Source organism: Xiphophorus hellerii, chromosome 15 (assembly GCF_003331165.1).
Source record: "Xiphophorus hellerii strain 12219 chromosome 15, Xiphophorus_hellerii-4.1, whole genome shotgun sequence".
Lineage (NCBI taxonomy): Eukaryota > Metazoa > Chordata > Actinopteri > Cyprinodontiformes > Poeciliidae > Xiphophorus > Xiphophorus hellerii.
The window spans coordinates 23844385-23857743 of NC_045686.1; the positions used below are offsets into that span (position 1 = coordinate 23844385).

The following is a 13359-nucleotide window of genomic DNA, read 5'->3' on the forward strand; positions in this document are numbered from 1 at the left end:
AACTATTCCTTTATCAATGCTAAATTTTGCTTCACTGTTATGAATTGAATAGTGATTCAGAATGAAAGTGTGGCCTTCATCTTTCTCTACATGCCTTAACATAACCTAATGTATTGATTATTGTTTTTTGTTTGTTTGTTTTTTTTGCTGTGATTTGGGCAAAGCTTCAAAACTCAAAAGCACCTTGTTAGTCGCCATACTATTTCAACTTCTCCACGTCACACAGCAAACACGGCCTTCAACATATTTACTTGGGATTTTATGCGTCAGACCAACACAAAAGCCTCCCCACAGCACTATGCAGCCACCACCATGTTCCACGGAGGGGGTGGAGCATTCAGGGTGAGGTGCACTGCACTTTCCAACACGCTTGCTGTATCTCATTTGGCAAATTCCAAATGAGACTAAATGAGAATTCAGATCTTAATATGTGACATTTTAAAAACCTCGTATCATTTTTCTCTCCATCTTGCAATTACTCACTGCTTTGTGCTAGTCTGTCGCCACAAAATCCCAATAATTTACACGTAATAACAAAACAAAACACAAAGTCCAGGTCATAAAGCTGCTGCCAAAACATCCCACAGATTAGCTGCATGGATGGAGGATCAAATCATTTTACACCCCATAAAGTCGGACTGGATGATGAGTTGGTAAAAATGCTATTACTTATTCACCTCTAGTATCTTATCGTTTTAGATGCCCTCACTGATGAATGGACCTGGGACTTAAATATTAACTATATGACCATCACGAGATCTAGGCCCAGTTAATCAGTAACTTTGCATAAGGTCCAGTAATATATAGGAGAAAAATATGTCTTGTATTTATTTGGGTCTTGTTTTTGTTGGAATTTAATGCCATAATCAGTCAGCATTCACCTGCAGCCTTTACCTTGTTTGCTGAAGACCAAAGTGTGATGAAGTGAGTTTATCAGAGAGTGCGTTTGTCCTGTTTGTCTGCTGTCATGCCACTCTTTAAGGCCTACCTGCTGGTAGTGCCATGCCCCATGTCGAGTTTCCTGGAGCAACATGGCTGCCCTGCAGCGGAGCAGGAAGTGAGTGAAGACAGAGCTGAGTCCGAACTCCCTGCAGCTCGGAACTGTGAAGCTCTTCCTGCACAAAGCCAGAGAAACCTTTATTTAATACAATAAGTGAGAGAAGTTTATGTGTGTTTACTAACTAGAGAGATATTTTGAATAAAACTGACTTTTTACTTTACACTTGGCTTATTGCACCATTATCTGAATGGAGCTTTTGCCTGCCTTAAATGCTGCAGCAAAGTTGGGAACTTTTATTATGCTGTTTATGTCTTATTTTCACATTTTGTCTAGCTGATTTTACATAAAAGCTTCAAAACACAATATGTGCCATTCAAAAAGACATATTTTGATGAAGAGACAAATTCTTAGAAGTGCTTTCTGTCTTTTAGAAATCTACATGTCATGCTGGGCTCTTATCAGCCACAATGCTTTAGGCTTTTTATTGTTTACTAATCTTGAATCCTCCGACTGGCTTTAAGCAGAATATCTGCACATATGAATTTGTCTTTGTCTTTGTCTGAGTTTTGTATATTTTTGTCTTAAATTCTTCTCTCTTTTTTTTATGTTCTGAATTAAAGATTCAAAATGTATCCCAACGTGAGTCACCTACACCAACAGTGCTGTGCTTGGGTTTTACTGTTAAACTACAGTGGTAAGCACAGTCACATATCAGTTTTACAGAGTAAAAAAGATTTTCATTATTTTCTTGACTTCTTGCTTTATTTCTGTCTGTCTCACTTTGTATATCATGAAAACACTGGGCTCCAAGCTTCATCTATTTCATCATCAACAGTCATATTCAGTAAATTAGAATATTATTGAAAATGTGTTTATTTAATTACCTCCATCCAACCAGTGAAACAAATTATATAACTTAATTTCATGTAGATTCATATTTTCAAATATTTATTTCTGTGAATTATGACATTCTGCTGACGGTGAATGAAAACATGATACTTACGATTAATTACATCAGATCAATTCTTTTTTTTTTCTTTTTGTACACCCACGGAAAGATGATTCACATGGAAACCACATGTTTCTGTGAGCTTTTCCTAAATAGTTCACATTTTACCACATGCATCGCCATGTAAAACACACAACTCACATGCCTGATCAGATATTTATGTACTACATGTTTACAATATGCAGTAAAGGCATTCTTATATTTTATTTAATGTCACTCAACCTCTCCCTTATTATAACACGAACAACTTAAATTAAAGATACAGTGGATGGATGGATGGATGGATGGATGGATGGATGGATGGATGGATGGATGGATGGATGGATGGATGGATGGATGGATGGATGGATGGATGGATGCTTCATTGGGTGAATCCTCGGACAAACAGTCATAGCATAACTATCAACTATATGTCGTTCCATGTAGAACGACGGACTCCAACTTTGTTATATCTTATTATCATGATGATTATTATTAAATTATTATTAGCAGTGGTATTATGTTATTATCATTTGGATTGCCTAATTTTAAAACCTGGTGAAGATCTTTTTTTTTCAACATATACATAATGTATAATGCAATGTGTAAGAACCAAAGGGCTTAATTTAACAGCTAAAACATTATTTTCGATACGTTTTGGATTATTAAAAGGAAACAAGTTTTCTCCAAACACTAGATGTCGCCAATTTATTTAACAGCAAGTTTTTATTTTTTGTATTATCATCATATACAAAAAACATGATATCGGCATCAGATGTACACAAACCTGAACAACTTGAACAAGCCGACCCAGGTTGCTTCCATACTTAGAGAGGATGAAAAAAAAAAAGAACAATAAAAAACAAAAACAAACAACAACAACAAAAAACATTAGGGGTTTTCCATCAGTTTCAAATTGTTTATCATATTATTCAGTTCTGCATCTTGTTCTTTGTCCATGAATTTTAGAGATAAGAGGTGGCAGAGTTTCTTGTGAAAAGTGAGGAAAGATGGTTTGGCTTTAAGAAAACGACATTTGTGAATTAAAAATTTGCCCAAGATAATTATTACATTTAGTAGCCTTTCAAATTTCTTTTCTTTTCTCAGAGTCCCAAAAATAATATCTTTCTTAGAAAATTCAGGTAAGTTTGGAATGTTAGGGAAAAGCCAGTAGTGCGCAACATCCCACAAAGCTTTGCAATAAACACATTCATAGAAAAGATGTTCAGTCGACTCGATGTCACTGTCACAAAATAAACAAGTGTTATCATCAATAGCAAATCGAAGTCTAAGGAATTCCTTAGAGAGGAAAACACCTGAAAAGATTTTAAAGTGGACTTCCTTGGGTTTTGGAGGAAGAGGAAGATTTAAATAATTTGTTAAATATTCTTCCCAGAATAGATAAATTTCTGTGTTTCCATTTATTTAAATGAGTTTTACATTTTTGAAGTTTCTCCCAAATATTCAAATTTTCTAAATCAGATTTATTTTTATTTATATGTACACCCAGATATTTGACATTGGATTTTAATTTAACAGCAAGTATCATAAGGCTCAGGTACTTGCCGTAGCTCCGGATCATTTTGACGCGTCAGCCGAAACTCAGATGCACAACAAATACAGATGTAGTACTCTGCTCCGAGTTCAGAATATAAAAGTTAAAAACAACATAACATAAATAGATGTTTGTTTTTTAAAGCCTCATTAAGTGAAAAATTGCACATAATGAGTGCGCTTTTGTTTTTAAACCAACCAAGACTTCGCAGATTTCTGGAAAAAAATAAAATAAAATACTGTAAGATTTACAATAGATTTCAACTTAATAGAGAAAAGGGTCGCGTAAGGAAACAAAAAGGAATTTGACCATCAATACTTGAAGAACCTGGTAGATCTGTTACGACTGTGATCTGATGAAATCACGAACAGGTGGTGGTGCAAGTCCATTCAAACGTTTAAGTATAAACGTAAAGGAATAAAAATGTCTGAAATTCATGAGTAACTTACAGGCTACTTTGATACGTGTAGCTCACTATGTCTGTGCTGCACGGTGACTAAAATTGAATGAATGCGTCGCTTTAAAGTCGCAATAAACAACGATGTTCCACCTCACGATCAATAGACGATCTCTGCAGACCTCCAGTAGCCGTTTCTTGTCTGTTGACATTTGGAGACACTCCGGGCTGCTTCAGCGGCGCTCAGCTGTCGCTCTTCATTCTGCATCGCTTGTTTGGTATGAACCTGCTAACTTTAGTGTGGTAACATTCCACCCAAATACGAGGCTGCGGTAGCTAAAGGAGGTCGTTTACACAGCTGAATTTTGGACAGCACCGGTTGCGATACTGACAAATATCCAGGTATGTCTTCGTCCGCCGTGAGCGAGAGCGTTGCCAAAAAGAAGCACGTTCGTTTCGCTAGCATGGAAGAGGAGGACGACAACGACGAGCCGGAAGAGAACACGCTGTTTGACAAGAGAAAGGAGGCCGGTCGGGGGCTGAAGAGTGCACTGAAGTTGGCGAAGAGGACTATAAAGCCGGATGGAGACAACCGGGTGAAAGTGGTCGGCGGAGGAAGCGGGGCGTGCGGCCGTTGGATGGTCACGCTCGCGCTGTGTGGGTCCTTCTTGGGCTTGGTAAATATCAGCACATTTTATTAATATATGGACCAACCAAAGACGGCTAGCTAATAGCTTAGTTGTTGTGGGGTTTAATTCATACGGTTCGTTCTGCAGGCCTCTTCTAGAATTATGCAAACTGAAATATATTTTTCAGTGGAAATTGTTTTTATATCTAGAATTGCTTTGTTCTGTTAGTCTGACAAATGTTCTCTAACAACTTCCACCTCAGTCCACTGGCACAATTTGTTATCTAAACTGTGTGGTTAAATGATCAATTTCTTCCATAGTTCTCTAGAAAAATGAGGATACACAACTTCCCAGCTGGAACAACTCACCCCAATTCCCCCCACATTGCCTCCCTGCCATCGGATTGGAGGTCTGTTTGTTCCGTTTTACCACAGTTGAAAACTGAGCCAGTTTACACATCATGGAAAGAACAGAGTGGATGACTGGCAGACACTGTTTTTTCCTTTCAAAATAAAATTTTCTAAGTGGTCAAGGATTTTTGATTGTTGTCAGTTATGGACAAGTTTGAAAATATTTCACACATGTTTTCATGGTTTAAGTGACACTATGAGTCCAGATAGCTAGCTTAACGCTAACTGAAAACTGCTTTTTTTTTAAATGGTGAGAGTGTTTTGTGCCACTATCTTATTCTAATTATATTTACATATTCTCACTATAACCATGTGACATTTCCCATTTTCCAGAGAACCAAATCCAGAGTAATTATCAAGTGACAAAAAATTTTTTTTCTGCCAATTTAGGTCATGTACATGTATCCGCAAAAGTCATAACCCCCTCGCCAAAAGACACATCAGAGAAGATGGAGCTCTAGAAGGCAAAAAAAAAAAAAAAAAAAAAGATAAATTGCTGGAAGGGAAAATAATACAAGGGTCTCAAATAGTTACATGAAACTAAACTTAAATACAACATTTAATTAGAAGCTTTATGGTCTTTGCCTCGTTTTAAAGTTACTTTAAATAAAAACAGGCTCAACTCTACCCCCATTTTTCTCTGATTATGTGTTCAGTGTTTAACCCCTAAATAAAGAGACATCTCAGTCTCTGCTCTAAATCCAACATTGCTGCATTGGATTGAAAAAATTGTGAGAATCCAATTCTTCCCCACACACTCTGCAGTCTCTATCAGAGACTATCTTTCTGGCCTGTTTGAAACCATAAAAATCTAAGTGATACATTGTTACCTTACATTCCTAATAATAGTTAGCGTTGTCCTGAGCAGAGTGTGCTTCCTCCAAGTATTCGCTTTTCCCACCGTTTGTTTTATTCCGCCCTTATTTCAAAATGGATTTAATTCAAATTTTTTCTTGAAGCACTACAGCAGTGGTGTCTAAAGTGGGTCCTGGAGCGCCGGCATCCTGTGTGTTTTAGTTCTCTCCCTGGTTTGACACCAGAATCAAATGATGGCTCATTAGAGGCCTAAGAAGAACATTGACATGGTGAAAAGGTTGTTACTGTTGGAGAACTAAAACATGCACATATCCCTTCAGGACCGACTTTTGGCACCACTGCACGCAACACTCCATAAAACCAACATTTTGGTTTCTTTAGACATCAATTGACATGAATATTCACAACGTTTCCTCAGCACATCTTTGGCAATAATTTCAGCTTCAGATCTTGTTGGATATGATCCTGCCTCTCATTGGTCAGTTTGGTCTTTGCAGCTCCATTTGCAGAGATGCTCAAACAGATTCCAGTTCCTGTGTGCAGTCTGAGAACCATGAAGTTGGTTTGTTGCAGAAACTATTGCTAACTAACAAACCCGTCGGGTGTTTTGCTCTTGATCATCCTCAGTTGTTGCAAAACCTATTTATATTGGCTTCTTATTTCAGTCTGAACTGTGTTCACTTGCTAATAAAACCCCCCACATGGCTGTTGGATGATATTTTGCGAGCTGTAATAAGTAAGTGTCGGGTTATCAGCCAGCTGTGGGACACTGCAGGCCGAGTGCAGCAGTGTCCTGCACAGACAGGATTTCCATAGTTGCAAAACTTGCTCTGCCACAGCTCTCAGCACCTCAGATTACAGAAAACCGTCAGCATGTACTCCTAGATGTCGGCCTGCTGCTGTTTTCTTGACGTCTTCACTTCAGCTTGCAGAAATGAAACATAATCAGCTCTTTGTTCCCACCGCAGCACCGTGGTTAGCTCTAGGGAAGCTCGTCCTTTACAAGAACCAGTTCAAAGTTCAGCTCACACTGATCATGCTCAATAATTTTTTTAATGTATTCATGGATTATAGCTTGTAAATTCTTATAGTAATATCAACTCTCCTCCACATATTTTGACTAATAACATTTTAAAATGTTCTTGAGCAAATAAGCTCGAGAACATTGGTTTGGATTCCATGTTGGTATCATGTCAATCCCAATGACGTTCAGTCATGCATAGACTTTTTTTTTCTCTCCAGGGAATGGGAATCTCGGTTCTCGGCCCCACGTTTGAGGACCTGGCCGCCAATGTGCAGAAGAACATCAGCAACATCTCCTACATCTTTGTGGGCCGCGCTGCCGGCTATATCGGCGGATCTCTCGTCGGAGGCATTCTGTTTGAATTGATGAACCCTCATGTCCTGCTAGGTGACCCCTGACCGCGGTGTTTTTGTCTTGGTGGCTGCTGGTGTAGAGCTGGGTCAACACTCCCAGCTGCATGCATGGCGGGAGCTAACAGCTGACTCTGTGCTTGCAGGCGTCTCCATGCTGCTCACAGCGTTTGGGATGTTTGCCATCCCGTTCTGTAAGCAGGCCCTGTTCCTCACTGGAATCATGTCTGTGGTTGGGATCTCTATGGGAGCCTTAGACACAGGTAAGACTACTAGGCAAGCTGCATCAGTGGGCTTAAAGTTTTATCACAATATTTTGTGGCTCTATTGCGATAACAATAAAAGTGACGATAAGGTATATTTATTTCTTTTTTTTAGTAACTGTAAAACTATGACTGCAAGGCATAGCAATCACACACAAATACTGCTCTGAAAAACATACTCACATGTAATGCTTATTTTAGGACGCCGTTCATGTAAAGAACTGCACTTAACCATATTTTAAAATTTATTGGTATTTTTTGATACTTTCAATGGAAAAAAATTGGGAAAGTAGTAAAAGTAATAATCCATATGAAACGAACTGTTTTTAAAAAAAACATGGCTTGGAATTTATCATGGCAACAATAAATCAAAACACTTATGATAAATTTATCATGTTAAATGATAAACCATACAATAAATCCCTCCCTTATCAATCAGTGTTAGCTGAAGAGTCAGAAATGAAACCTCCAGCAGAACCAGAACCGGGCTCAGTTTGAACAGCCAGGTTCAAACTGACCAGGGCCTGAGATACAGAGCATGAACACAAAACGGACAGAACTGAACCAGGAGAACTTCTGTTAGTAGCAACAGTATCTCTGTTAGTGACTCATTTAAAAGTGCAGCATTATTCTAAAACATGTTCTGGTATGGTTTCTTTTTGGATCCTCCCAGCCAGTGTGTGGCTTTGAACTGTAGTAAAATAGCACTACTTGTCATTTTCATTCCATGGTCTACATTGGGCTGGTTGTGTCCTACTTTTCTTACTTTCTTGACAGCGACAGATTTTCTGTCCTAACAGGAGTTTGTTTTGTTTCTAACCAGAAATCAGATACTGCACACAAAACCCGAGTCTTTAATGGACTCCTAAATTGCACTCTGCATAATTTACGGTGTACTTTGCTTTTTTTGAACAACTTAAAAAGCCAAACTTACCTTCACACAACTGCACTGATTGGGCCCTTCTTGTCAACAGTCATTCACTGTCTTTCCTTCCTTTAGGACACTCATTTGTCTTGTCTGTCATGTTCTACCTGTTAGTGGAGTAAGAGGCTAGTGCTGCAGAAACATTAGCCGTTAGCATGTCTGGCTGCTGCTGTGCTGTTTGCATCAACTTTGTATGGCTGTTCCTGCCATGATTGGTCCAGCGTAAAGCAACTCTTATCATTGGCTGGTCATCTTTTCTCTATATTAAATGTTTATGTTGACCTTCTCGTATGTCTATTTAGGAAAATTGTTTCACAAAATATGTTACTGCCTAGCACTAAGTTCCAGTTAATATGACAATAGTTACAGAAGTTATTATCCTGCTTCAGAAATCTAGGTATTGATCAGAAAATGATTATCGCCAACTTCCTCTGTCAGAAACCTTTCCAATTCCTTTTCATTTTGGTCAAATAAGACTCTACAGCTGCAAATGTTTTCTGACCATTTGAAAAAGGATGACATTTCATTTTTGATGCATATCTACAGAAGGAAATTTATTTTCTACTCAATTTTAGGTTCTAAATTTGAGAAAAACGTCAAACTGTGCACATTAACATACAGTGTAATTTCTGTATTCATTTATTACATGGCTGAACACATTGTGACTGCACAACATGAAAACATCTTTCGTTCAGCTCAACTCCGACTCAGACTTCACTCCTGTTTTTACCATGTGATTAACAGCAGATGAATGAGTTAACAATTGTGTGTTGAATCCAGCTCAGTCAGCATTCCTGACCCCAAACGAACCAAACTTCCTGTTTTTAACCTGCTGAATCATGTACATTGTTTACTTCCATATGTTTACATCTATATGATGATTTGTAGTTGCTGGCAGCTATATACACTCTGAGGTTACAGACGATCATTCAGTTTGCAACATGATAAAAAGTGATAATAACATGGCTGCCCTTCTAGCTGCAGGTTCTGGTAAAACAGGCTTGTCATGTTGAATATTTCCTGGTTTTGGAAAGTCTTCAGTGTTTGCAGCTCCTGCTTCCTCTCGACTGCAGTGGAGCCTCTGCCTTCTTTATGCATAGTGATCTGAGCAATGAAACTAAGTAAATGCTTCTCGGAGCTCAGGAAATGTTCAACATGCTGCATCTTAGTGGTCTTGTTATTAGAAATAGGCCTTCATCCTTCTGAGATGTGGTTGCAGATCATCATTCCAGCCTGAGAGGAACGTCTCAGATTCTTTATCATGACTCCAGGCAGTATAATTCAGTCAAAGTGGTTTTATTTGTTGGTAAGACAGTCTGGAGGACTTGAGGATGATTCTGATGCCTGTTCCTGCTCTCTTGGGATGAAGTGACTCTTACTGACGATTTCACTTAGTTTGAGACTGATGCATTAGATGGTACCTTCCTATCTAGAGCCTCTTGCAGGAAGCTAAGCAGTCACCAGTAGAACTCATCATGGGATACCCGGTGCCTGTTATTTAGGGATGCACCGATGTAAAGATTTGGGCCAATATCAGATATAAATATTGCTGTTAAGGCCAAAAATTCATATTTCCCAATATTGTATACATTATAATTCAATACCCTTTTAGAACTGAGATGGCCACGCCACTGACTTCACCACTGCTTCAGTTAAATCCCCACAATTCTTTGCTGCATCACTATCACATGACCAAACATCATGACCAACCTCCTCTCTCAAATGACAAGTTTTATTCATCAGACTATCGGCTCATACCGATGTTGGTGCCAATATATTGGGCTAATGGCAGTAGGAGTTCTGACTGGGTTCCCTCTGTCGTTGTGTCGTTGACACTTCACCCACCTTGCCTGCTGGTGTTGGTCAGAAGGGCCGATGGTGATACGGAAGCCTGGCCCAGGGCAGCTGTGGCTACTATTCAGTAGCTTGCCATCATCAGCGGGGGAATGTTTGTTTTAATGGGTGAATGACTGATTTCATTGTAAAGTGCTACATAAGTCTTAACATTTCATTACATCGTGTATCCTGTTGTTTTTAGTATTTTCAGTGATGTTTTTATGTCTCCTGTGTTTCAGGTGGGAATGTGCTCATCCTGAACACATGGGGGGAGCAGTCGGGCCCCCACATGCAGGCCCTCCACTTCAGCTTTGCAGCAGGGGCCTTTGCGTCCCCCATCATAGCCAAGGTGTTGTTTGGTCATGATGGAAACAGTAGCGCTCCGGCCAAACCCACCAACCTGCGAAACGACACCTTGACAACTGCTGCTCCCACCATGAACCACTACATCCACGCCAAGAGCAGCACTCTGAAGTCCATGTGGGCCTACATCGTAATCGGCTCCTTCCTCCTCTTCATCTCCTTACTCTTCGTCGTCATGTACTCCCGCGGTGGCACGTCCCGGGATAAACCGCAGGTGGCGGCAGGGAAGCCCAAGATGGCCAAACACCACTTGGCTCTTGTTGTCCTGCTTTTTTTCTTCTTCTTTGCCTATGTGGGTGCTGAGGTGGCGTACGGCTCCTTCATCTTCACATTTGCCAAGGACTACGCCCACATGCCTAAAGCTCACGCAGCCGGCCTCAACTCCCTGTTCTGGGGGACCTTTGCGGCCACTCGGGGGGTGGCCATCTTCTTTGCAGCCTGCTTGTACCCTGGCACCATGATCCTCCTCTGCCTGGTGGGCACCATGGTTTCCGCTCTTCTTCTCTGCTTTTTCACCAACCACAATGTGGTGCTGTGGGTGGGCACAGGCCTCTACGGGGCCTCCATGGCGACCACCTTCCCAAGTGGGATCTCCTGGCTGGAGCAGTACACCACAGTGACGGGCCACACGGCAGCAGCCTTCGTGGTGGGGGCTGCCACGGGGGAGATGGTCCTCCCAACTCTGGTGGGATTCCTCCTTGGGATTTTTCCCAAGCAGCCTCTGCTGATGTACCTGTCCCTCATCACCGCTGTCTTCACCTCCATCCTGTTCCCCGTCATGTATAAGGTAGCCTTGGCGCCTGGCACTACGGGCAGGAAGCTCCGCGTTGGGGGCCGGATGGACGCTGAGAACGGCGAGGACCGCCAGGCCCTGCTGGACTCTGGAGCCGCCGAGGATGACGAGGAAGAGGAAGAGCAGAATGAGGCAGATCAGTGGAACGATGCAGACTTTGAGGTCATCGAAATGGACGACACGTCGAGCGTTAATTCCCCCACCAAGGGGTCGTCTCCTCCAGGTGGTGGCGCTGTAACGAGCCCTGCAGCAGACTCTCCCAGAGGCAAACTGCAGCTGTCACTGGACAGACAGAAAAGAGACTGAATGCTGTAGCGCCATCTGCTGATCCTGCACTGAACATTACATGAGCCATGCTTGTTCTCATTTCTGGCCCAGCATTTCCATGGAGACTGAACCCTGCAGCTCAGTTTGAGCTGTTAACAGATGCTTAGAGACAGACTTCCTGCTCTGCTGGTGCCCTCTGCAGGAGACTCCCACATCTAACAATTCAGTGCATTCCTGAGGACACGCCCCTGATCATCCAGCCAATCAGCTGCCAGACTCATGTTTGAAGTACATTTTGTTGCACTTATATGAAGGGTTTTGTTTTTGTGATGCAGTGCATTGAGATTTGTCATCACTGTGAGTCACTTTGAGGGTTAAATCTGAATTATTGAGCAAAGTGGCTTATGAATACTGAGTTTTTTTATTATATCAATCTCAAACCTCCACCCACAACAATGTCGATTAAAAACAATCAGAAACCCTTCAATATCTTCAGTTTCTACATTTTTACAAACAGATCCTGTGTGCGGCTGTGCGGAAAGCTGGACATAAAACCGTATATGCACAAAGAAATGATAAACTCTTCATGACAAATTATAATACAGTATTGCAACAGTCCCATATTGATAAATGAGTTTCCAGTTCTTACACTGTGAAGTTCATAGAGAGGAAACATGGCAGGATTTGAATTCATGGCTGGAGATTCAGTTTTCAGGTTAATCCACAGTGAGACAGTAGTAAGATCTGCACAGGAAAACTTCAGGTACCACAGTTTGTAAGGATGACATGAAGTTAGTCTGTGGTTGATGTCAAACTGCTGCAGTAGATTATCCCAGCAGACACCAACTTCACTCAGCAGCTTATGGAAGTGACCGTAAACAAGCATGACTGACTAACTGGAAGTTAGTGCTATTACAAGAATGAATAAAAAACAATGAGTCTAATCAAAGCACCATTCAATAAAGCGTCAGCGGGTAGCACCAAATCAGTGGGGTTTCCAAAATGTTCAGCAGCCAATCAGAACTGCTCCAGTAGCTGTCGGAGGTATGGGGCCTTGGAGAGCTGCCTGTTGACCCGGGACAGCTTGTAGAGGACGGGACAGTCCAGGGACACACATGGAACATGTCGCTCAGTACAGCTGCTGCAGTTCCTGCAGATCTAAACACACACACTCATCAGTAACAATACCAACTCATTACCTGTGATATAACAATCTGTAAGACAGAGGTTCCCACACAGAGTTCTCTAATAAAACGGAACACAGACCAGTCTATATCTAAAAGATTTTACGCGACTGTGCCTAAAATCTAAAATCTCTGTACAGACTTTCTCAGAACGCCGCAGTATGCAACATACTGCATCCTGATTGGCTAAGCTGTGAGGTAACTATTGTTCAGACATTTATTGGCTCCTCTGGTAAAGATATGTGCAGACTTGAAAAATTCAGTTTTCATTACAGTAAGGATCTGACAAATAAAATAAAATCTCACCTTTATTTTGACAATATTCATTCAGTGAGGAAAATAAAATCCCAAACTGTTCAATTATTGGTTCCTCTGCTGGCACTCTGTAAAACTAACTCCCTTCATCATTTAATACAGAGCATTCCTACTGATGTTTCATGCCTAAATCCCACATTTTTCCAGGCTTACATTTCAATGTTTTCTGAAGGTTTTAAAAGCTAATTCTACAAACACAAGACATTTGCTGAGCTTAAAAGAATGGAGGTTTGATTTGTAGATT

The 13359-nt window shown here is 40.8% G+C and overlaps 2 protein-coding genes across 2 annotated transcripts in view; one reads left to right on the forward strand and one right to left on the reverse strand.

The window, feature by feature from the left end:
* Positions 1–4100: 4100 nt before the first annotated feature.
* On the forward strand, positions 4101–12100 carry mfsd4b (major facilitator superfamily domain containing 4B). Its single transcript, XM_032586097.1, has 4 exons — positions 4101–4617; positions 7038–7206; positions 7316–7432; positions 10433–12100. The coding sequence occupies exons 1-4, from the start codon at positions 4345–4347 to the stop codon at positions 11653–11655; spliced, it is 1782 nt and encodes a 593-aa protein (XP_032441988.1). The 5' UTR covers positions 4101–4344; the 3' UTR covers positions 11656–12100.
* Positions 12019–13359, reverse strand: part of rev3l (REV3 like, DNA directed polymerase zeta catalytic subunit) — a 64309-nt gene continuing 62968 nt past the window's right edge. The window contains exon 32 of the mRNA XM_032586095.1: positions 12019–12774. Coding sequence (XP_032441986.1) covers positions 12634–12774 — 141 coding nt within the window. The 3' untranslated portion in view covers positions 12019–12633. The remainder of the gene's footprint in view (positions 12775–13359) is intronic.

What these genes read in the sequence shown, in the direction of transcription:
- mfsd4b (XM_032586097.1), top strand. Translation starts at nt 4,345, where the DNA reads ATGTCTTCGTCCGCCGTGAGCGAGAGCGTTGCCAAAAAGAAGCACGTT. An exon ending in GTGGGTCCTTCTTGGGCTTG is followed by an intron (nt 4,618 to 7,037) that starts GTAAATATCAGC and finishes TTTTCTCTCCAG; the next exon opens with GGAATGGGAATCTCGGTTCT. An exon ending in TATGGGAGCCTTAGACACAG is followed by an intron (nt 7,433 to 10,432) that starts GTAAGACTACTA and finishes CCTGTGTTTCAG; the next exon opens with GTGGGAATGTGCTCATCCTG.